Genomic DNA, 9,074 nt, shown 5'->3' with positions numbered 1-9,074 from the left:
TGATAGATGAGAGAAGTTCAGCAAACTCAAAAAATTATAAACTTGAAGCAAACCAGGTTCAAGCCCATCACGATCCAACGGCTGAAAACCCAATGAAAAGAAAGTCTTGAAAGCAGCCTGAGAACAATGACAGAGTCACACGCGGGGTTTCTCACGTGGAAGCCAGAGGCAGTGAAGAGCATCACCATGGCGTTGAACCAGAAGAACAGCCACATCAGAGTCCTCCTGTGAGTCTGGGTAGACCAGAGAAACAAACCCAGGGACACTCATCTGTGTATAGGAAAGAGCTTTATACCAAAGAGTAATTCTATATTAAGAAACCATCCCGGCTCAGTTCAGATCAAGTGCATATAAGTCTGATATTAGCCCATAGGTCTGATACCAATCTATAAATTCCTCTGCAGACTCATGCAACACATTCAAGGATGCTGAATGCAGGAAGATCACAGGCTAATGGGTGGAATGTCTTGTGGATCCAGTGGCGGTGGAAGCATCTCAGTGGGGCGTGGGTGTCCACGTGGCTCCTCCAGCTCCAGGGCTCTGGCTCCATCAGTGTGTCTCCATGTGGCTTGTTAACAGGAATGTGTAGCAGAGAGTGTGAGTCTGGCCTCCAGTGAGCTATTTATCTCCATAGCCCCTCCAAATGAGATCATCAAGCTGCGACCTGATTGACAGGCTAACCTCCACTCCTTCACTCTTAGTAGTCTCAAGTTGACACCAGATGATGTAACTACCACACCCATATGCAGCAACATTACCCTTTATTAATTAAGGAAGGGAAAAATAGATATTGAGATACTAAAGGAAAAAGTAAGGAAATTCGTAGGCCGCCCTGCTCTAAGAGACAAGCTGAGTAAGTTCTTCAGCAGAAGGGACGTGCTAAAGAGAAACTTGGCACTTTGGAAAACAAAGGAACAGGCAGCAAAAGCGGAAAATGTCCCGTCTGCTGCCTTTGAGAGGGGTCTCGACTCACAGCCACCCTCCAGGATAGAGTAGAGCACCCCCAAAAGGCTCCAAGGCACACGGACACATCTTTCTCCCAAGGAGACGCTGGTGGGTTGGAACCCACATCTCCTGGGTTAGTGGACACGGGTCTAACAACTGTGCCACCAGCGATCTTTGGTAAATATCTAGGTAAGTAAAATGTCTATGTTCCTTGGCACTTCAATATGCATGTATCAAAAACGGGTGGAAGTGAAAGGAGAAACAGAGACATTCAAAATTGTTGGAGAACTTAATATTCCCCCTTCAGCGACCGAAAGAACAAGTGGGCAGACAACACGTCATGACAAAGAAGACCCCCAAAACATTGTCAACCAACTGGACCTAGTTAACCCCCATAGAACATGTCACCCAACAACAGAATACACGTTCTTTTCAAGTTCAAGTGGAATCTGCACCAAGACAGACCTTCTCTGGGGTCCACGCCGGAACTCAACCCAGTTAAGGAATTTAAATCGCACAAAGTGTAGTCCCTGACCAAAGCCAACCTAAACTAGGAATTCATAACAGAAGATAATTGGAAAGTACATGGTATTCTGAAATTAAACGACACAAATGCAAATAGCCCCTAGGTCCAAGGGGAAGGCTCGGGGAAATAGAAAATAGTCTAACCTAAATCAAAATTAAAACGCCAGCATATGAAAACTTGTGGAATGAAGCTAAATTGGTGCCCCAAAGCGAATTTATAGCATTAAGTGCTTGTATTAGAAAAGGGACCGGGGTTTCCAACGTAAGGAAAAAATGTCAAAAAGAGCAAATTAAACCTAAAGCATTCTGAAAGAAAGAAATAATGTTAGTGTGCCAGTCCAGGTAGACTAGAGAAACAAATCCAGGGAGACTCCTGTGTATAAAAGAAATAGCTTTATATTGTATTGAAGAGCAACTGTACATTAAGAAAACATCCCAGCCCAGTTCAGATCAAGTCCATAAGTCCAATATTAGCCAATATGTCCAATACTAATCTATAAAGTCCTTTTCAGACTCACGAAACACAAACAATGATGCTGAATGCAGGAAGATCACAGGCCAGTGGGTGGGAAGTCTTGTGGATCCAGTGGTGTTGTGAGCATCTCAGTGCTGGCAGGGGTCTCCACATGGCTTCTCCAGGCCCAGGGTTCTGGCTGCATCAGGGTAGGTCCATGTGGCTTCTCGTCAGCGATGTCTCACAAGGAGTCAGCCTTGTCAGTAGAGGGTCTCCAAGGGACTGAGCAGAGAGAGAAAGTGTCTCCTGCTTCCAAGGAGGAAACACCAGAGTTCCCAGAATCCGCAGGAGAAGACCACGCCCACAAGGAGGCCTCATTAGCTCTGACCTGATTGACAGACTAGACTCCACCCCTTCATGCTTAATCCTTTCAAGTCCTGAATTGACACCAGATTATGTAACTACCACAGTTAGGAACAGAAATCAGTGAAATTAAAACCCAAAATAGAGAAAGGGCGTTAAAAACAAAAGCTGGTTCTTTGAAAAGATCAGCAAAATGTATAAACCTTTTGCTAAACTGATCAAGATAAAGAGATGATACTCATTACCAATATTAAGACTGAAAGAAGGGATAACCCACAAGACCCTGTTGACATGAAAAGAATACCAAGAGACACCACAAACAACTTTATTTCCATGAATGTCGCGCCTTAGATGAAATGGATCAATTTCACATAAGGAGCGAATTAAAACTGCTTCAAGAAGAAGTGGAAATCACAAATTGTCCATTAACTCCTAAACAAATTGAATTAAGAGTTTAAAAATCTTCCTTCAACGAAACCCCCGAAACCGGTGATTTTACTGTGGAACTCTGTAAGTATTCGGGGGTTCTATACAATCCCAAAATAGAAGAGGAGGGACCGACTTTTATGAGGCAGAATTACCTGATATCAAAATTATGATCTAGTATAGTCATGGGTCCCCCAGAAAATAGAAAGGAAAAATCAATTTGTTTTCTTAGTAGAATAAAAGTCATACTGTGTTGTGGATTGGGAGTCCCGGTGGCCCGGCGTGTTACTTGTTGGGCTGCTAACCACAGAGCCATAGCAGTTCGAACCCACTAGCTGTTCCACAGGAGAAAGATGAGGCTTTGTACTCCTGCGAAGATCTACAGCCTCGGGACACCTGTGTAGGTTTGTTAAGACTTGGAGTTGACTCTTTGGCTTGGTTTGTGTTCTTTGTGTGTGTGTGTGTGTGTGGGGGGGGTGTTCTATTGCAATTGCCATATTGTTCTATTGCAATTGCCACTCACTGCCATTGACTCTATAGGACAGAGTAGACTGCCCCTGTAGGTTTCTGAGATTGTAAATTTTTATGGGAGTAGAGAGACCCAGCTTTCTCTTACAGAGCGCTGATAGCTTGGAATGATCAACCTTGCAGTTAGCAGCCCAACTCCTACAGGTTCTTGTAGGTTCACCAGGTCCTTTTGTATGGCTACAATACATTCTGAGGTCTTACACTGAGCTTGATCCTGATTTTGGCATGATCCATTTAACGATCCTAAGCCGCATTGAATCATTACTCATCAATAGTCTCCAGCTCTGATAAAAAGAGAAAGAGAAGCGAAAGTAAAATACGTAAACAAAACAGATGAATTTGCCTCACAGGATAGCAAATGGCTGAAAGACAGCACTGCTATTTCTCCGTGAGCACTGTTTCTCTCACTGCACCGCCCCAGGTGCGGCAGAGTCTCTCATGGAGATGCCAGGTAGGTCGGTGAGACCTGTCTGCACACCTTGCATGCCGACCCACAGCGACCTTGAGCACTGCCTGGTGGGTTTCCGAGACCGAGACTCTGTAAGGAAACAGAAGAAAATGCACGGAAGGGATGCCACGCCAAGATCAACAGAATCGGAAGGGGAAGGCGGAGAAGGCACCTTCTAGATTCATCGATGATGGGGAGGCTGGTCGTTGAGCACAACCTCTGAGTCGGCGAGATGGCGATAGCCTGGATGCTGCTTCTCGCCCTCAACCACTGAGGAGCGGGCGATGGATCCTTAAAGGGACAAAGGAACCCTGGAGAGTTCGCGCTGCTCCTCGCTCCACAGGAAGGACTGGACCTGCGCCATTTGCGGAAAGAACCAGGGACATGTGATTTTGCTAAACGGATATGTAACGGGGTGGGGGGCGTGTTCTTCCATCCTTCGCGCTGCTTGTGCTCCGTGAAGCGGACCTGTTAGGGTTGGTGAGCAGGTGTGCTTTCAGCGGGGTGAGCGGAAAAGAACGGATGATGTCGAAATCAAGCAAGTCTCGGGCTCTGTATTGGAGTTGTGTGGCTGTCGTTGTCGTTGTTGTTGTCAGGTTTGAGTTGGTTCCACCTCACAGCGACCCTCTGTCTCACAGAAGGTCCTGTGCTGCTCTCACAATTGTTCTTATGCTTGGGCCAATCCAGCTTGTTGAGAGACTTCCTCTTCTTCCTGCCTCTCCACTTGACCAAGCATGGAGTCCTTCTCCAGGGACCGGTCTCTCCTGACGACCTGTCCAAAGTATGCGAGCCCAAGTCTTACCGTTCTGGCCTCTAAGGTGCATTCTGGCTGTACTTCTTCCAAGTCAGGGTTGGTGTTTATAAATCTCAAAATACAAGCGTTTTGTAGGGAAGATGCAAACACGACAGCCACCCTCTCTTCTGCACAAGTTTGAACCCTCAGAAAATCCCAGAAGTGTTCTATTTCTTTGATGCAAGAGCTAAATGAATTCTGAGAGGGCAGAGAGGCCCACAGGAAGGCTTTGTGGGAAGCGATGGTGTCCTCCAGGTTAGCTGGGTAGAAAGAGGACCGAATCAGAAACTTACTGCCTCTGAGCCAATGCCCACTTGTAGTGACTCCATAGGACAGGGTCGAACTGCCCTGGTGAGTTTCCGAGACTGTCCCTCTTGAGGGGAGTAGAAATCCCTGTTTTTCTCCTGAGGAGCAGCTCATGGTTTTGAACTGCTGACCTTATGGATCGCAGTCCGACACATAACCACTATCCCACCAGGGCTCCTGGAAAGAAGATGGGGTGGCTGAAAGAAGACCAGTTCTCCAGAAAGAGAAACACCCCCTCCCAAAGGGCACCTGGGTTCAAGTTCCTGCCTCATCACCTGGCAGCTGTGCCCTTCTGGGCAAAGCATCGCTTTTCTCTCAGCCACAACTCCTCCATCCGGAAAACTGGGCAGCAGTAATTACGAAAGGACGTCAGAGGGACACGGCTTCGTGAAACACAGGGTCTGTCCCGTGAGAGGGCTTGGCTTTCTAACTCATACCCTCGTCGGCTCTCAGACCAGGTCCCTGGAGCCTGTACCCTCCCCTCTCATCCCATCCTCCACTTGGGGGCTTCCAGAGGGTCTCGCCAAAGCCCAGCAGTGACCTCCTCGCTGGGGTCTGCCTATGGATAAAGGATGAAGTTCCTCAGTGGGGCCCTGGAGCTAGCCCCTCACAGCCAGGTCCTCCTGTCACCCCAGGTCTCCTGGTCACTGTGTCCCCCACCCCCATGGACTCTCATCCTTTCCCGTTACCCCAAAGTATACGCAACATAATCCCTGTGCTTGGGTGCACATCTTGAACAGCCTCTCCCATAGCTGCGTGGGATAAACTCCTGCTCACCCGTCAAGACCCAGTTTAGCTGTCTCCACATCCCCTGAGCACCTGGAGCCCACTCAGCCCTTCAGGCATTCCCTCTGTTCTTTGTAATTGTACTGGTTTGTGTGTGTGAGTTTGTGTGAAAACGTACTTAGCAAAGGATCTAGCATTTCAGCAAATTCTTCCTGTATAATTGGGTGACAGTGGGCACAGCCCTCAGGTGGCATCACCCTTCCTTCTTCTCCATTCCTTTGCAGATGGCTCCCCCACCCACCCTCCTGCCACCAGCCCAGACTCGGTGGCCCCCGAGCCTCTCATCTAACCTTTCTAGATGCCATCAGGCTGACTGCCCACGTGGACAGAGGCCCACCCAGGACTGACAGGCTTCACTCAGCATCCCTCCACTTCCATGGAGCTGTCCCCCCTGTGCCCACCTCTCATCCACCTGGGAGCTCCTCCAAGAGGGAGTCGGAGGCCCACACAGTTGACCTTCAGCAAATACCAACAGATGCGATGAGAAGGTGGAGCCCTTTGACTGAGGGACTGAGCCTTGTCCTTGAAACTTCCAATCCTTATCCGCAGAGAGGAAAGAGAGAGGGGAAGGAAGGAAAAAGTTCTCTGGGAAGATTGTTTTGTTCCGCTTTGCTCTTGAGTAACCAAGTCAACTGGAGGCCCATGGCCACGACGATGACCACACGTCAGGTGGCCTGCAAGGTCAGGGGCAAAGATGGCCAGGCGTATCCAAGGGGTCCCTGGTGAAGCCTCACAGGCATGCGAAAGCCAGACCTTGAACAGGGCAGGTCAGAGAAGCATCGAGGTCTTTGAATGGGGGTGCTGGGGAAGAAGGTTGGAAGGGCCGTGCTGGGAGGACAAACCGATCAGTGTTGCAAGAAGTAAGACCAGAGTGCTCCTTACAGGCATGGGTGGGAAGACATCATCTGGCACACTTTGGACCTGTTGTCAGGAGAGACCGGTCCCTGGAGAAGGACAACATGCTTGTTGGTCAAGTAGAGGGGCAGCGAAAGAGGAAGGCCCTCAACATGATGGACTGACCCGTGGCTGCGTCAACGGGTTCAGGCGTGGGAACGAGTGTGAGCATGGTGCAGGACCCGGCGAGGTTGCTATGGGTCCTAGGGGACTTAATGGTACCTAACAGCAACAAGGACAACATAAGGTGAACCACAAGCAAAGATGGCCAGACTTCGTCTCAGACACTCTGGCATGTCATGAGAGACCAGTCCCTGGAAAAGGACACTGTGCATGGTAAAGGGGACCCCCAAACAAACATGTCCACAGCCATCTGGTTCATTCTGACTTGCAGTGAGGCTCCAGGACAGGGTAGAACTGCCCCTTGGCGTTTCTGAGACTGTAACTCGTTCTAGGAGTAGAAAGCCTCATCTTTCTCCCATGGCGCAGCTGGGGGTTATGAACTGCTGACCTTGTGGACTGAAGCCCAACCCATCACCCGCGGTGTCACCAGCGCACCACATGCTGGTGCCTCAGTCAAAGGTTGGTATTATTGTAGCTGGTTCGTCGAAGGCAGGCTCCTGCGCCTCTGGAAGCAGGGGACGGGGCCAGCTGTCCTCTGTGGCCCTGGGGTCGCCTACTCATTGGCTTCCTGCCTGGAGGCAGCATGGACCTGGAGGAAGGTTCTGTGTTCTTCTGGTAGGCACGGACCGGGCCGGAAAGCATTGGACGGCGGCATAGGGCCAGAGTGGGCATCGCATCAGAAGCTGAAACCTTGTGCACAGGCCTGCACGGAGGCCTTGGAAGCTTTGTTCTCAAAAGGCTGAGCGAAAAGCAGACCCCTGGGCCCAGGTGTATGAGAAGAAACCCATCGGCGCTGTGTGTGTACTGATAGGTATCGGAGACGGCGCAGGACGCTGCCCAGAGGGGATGGTCGCTGTTTTCTCATCCGTGTGCACGCACAGGCACGGGGAAACCTGGGGCCCCTGGGGCCGTGCAAATGGAGAGCACAACTCAGTTGCTAACTGGAGGTTACAGGTTCAAGTCCACCCAGAGGTGCACGGCGGAAAGACCTGGCGATCTACCCCGCGGCCCAGCAGGCCCAGTGGGGTCGCCTGGAATGGAGAGCAGGGAGGCACAGTAGCTCCGCTCTGGTCCACTTCTGGGGCGCCCTGGGTGAACCCGCTGGGCGCGGCCTCCTTACCTGATGAGCCTCTGGGGCGCCTCGTCCGCCCTGTGGGTGCCCTTCTCGCACAGGTGGCGGAACTCCCGGAAGTTGAGGGTGACGCTGAGCCTCAGGCCGAGCAACTCCAGGAAGCGCACGAACTCCTCCTGCTTGAGGTTGAACTGCAGGTGGGCCAGCAGCCCGTACAGGTCCTGCATGCTGATGACGCCGTCCCGGTCCTTGTCTATCTTAAAGAAGGCCGAGTAGGGGTTCTGGAAAACAAGCCGTGCGGGCACTCCAGTCAAGGGGCGTGGCCCCTCGGGGACCCCCACCCCATGGCCTCCACCTACAACACAGCCTCCAGAGAGACCTGCAGCCAACCGCTCAGCCTTTGGCTGCAGGTGCTTTCTCGGCCAGGAATGCCCTTGCCACACTCTGTATTGCACCCCCAAGACACGCAGCACTGAGCCCCGCAGCTCCCTCCTTTAAGGCCAAGAGTTTAGGGCCTCCCTCCACCCCCACCCTCCACACCACCACACACACACAAAGGAAAGTTTTTCCTTCGGCCACACACTTTGTGATAAAAGCGAGAGGATGTATTGGAATTTTCTAGAAAGTGACATTGGGCCAGTCTCACCCTCCCTTGTCAACATAAACCCCTTGCTTCCTAAAACTCAAGCTCCCTGCCAGCCAGGCAATTCTGACTCACGGGGACCCGAGGACAGGGTAGAACTGCCACCGTGGGTTTGCGAGACCGTAAGTAGAGAGCCTCGTCTTTCTCCAGCAGGGCGGCTGGTGGACTCCAACTGCTGTCCTTGGGGTTAGTAGCCCAATATGTAACCACGACGCCACCAGGGCTCCTGTCTCCTCTTTCCAGTTGCTGCCCGGCATCACTCCGATTCCGTGTGGAGAGTTCTTCACAGAGAACAGCGTTCAGGGCAGACACTGCTTTTTACAAGTCAAGCTGAACTGTGGCTTAGTTTTTTAAAGAGTGCAGGGGACATCTTTGTTAAAGGTTTAAAGAGGGTCTCAGAGCAATAGTTTCAGGGGTTCCTCTAGCTTCCCTAGCTTCAGAAATGCTAGGGTCCCCTGCTTTTAGTGTGGGCTCTCCCACAGAGGGACACGTGCTGGTGGGCGGGAAAGGGGCAAGGGGACAGATGGACAGACTCGAAATTCACGCTGACTCAAGTGGTCCGGGCCCCTCCCTGCCTGAGCAAGGAGCAATAACAAGTACAGATTGGGGGTGGGAGGGTGGGGCTTCTCAGAGTTAAGCACCCCAGGCAAGGAGAGAAGAGGAAGGCTGCATCCCACCCCAAGTACGGACAGAAGGACAGGTGTCCCCTCCTGGGCCCAGGCCGAGTCACATGGCCCCGCTATGAGCACCCCTCAGCCCCAGGGCTGT

At 51.3% G+C, this 9,074-nt stretch overlaps 1 protein-coding gene across 1 annotated transcript in view; it reads right to left on the bottom strand.

Moving 5' to 3' along the window:
• Window positions 1-9,074, bottom strand: part of EFCAB6 (EF-hand calcium binding domain 6) — a 253,365-nt gene that overhangs the window by 85,767 nt on the left and 158,524 nt on the right. The window contains exon 20 of the mRNA XM_045290796.1: window positions 7,712-7,944. Coding sequence (XP_045146731.1) covers window positions 7,712-7,944 — 233 coding nt within the window. The remainder of the gene's footprint in view (window positions 1-7,711; window positions 7,945-9,074) is intronic.

Source organism: Echinops telfairi, unplaced genomic scaffold (assembly GCF_000313985.2).
Source record: "Echinops telfairi isolate 266 unplaced genomic scaffold, ASM31398v2 ScPeMD7_2;HRSCAF=8, whole genome shotgun sequence".
Lineage (NCBI taxonomy): Eukaryota > Metazoa > Chordata > Mammalia > Afrosoricida > Tenrecidae > Echinops > Echinops telfairi.
Note: the sequence above shows the minus strand (reverse complement) of the source record. Positions and strands in the feature narration are given on the sequence as shown.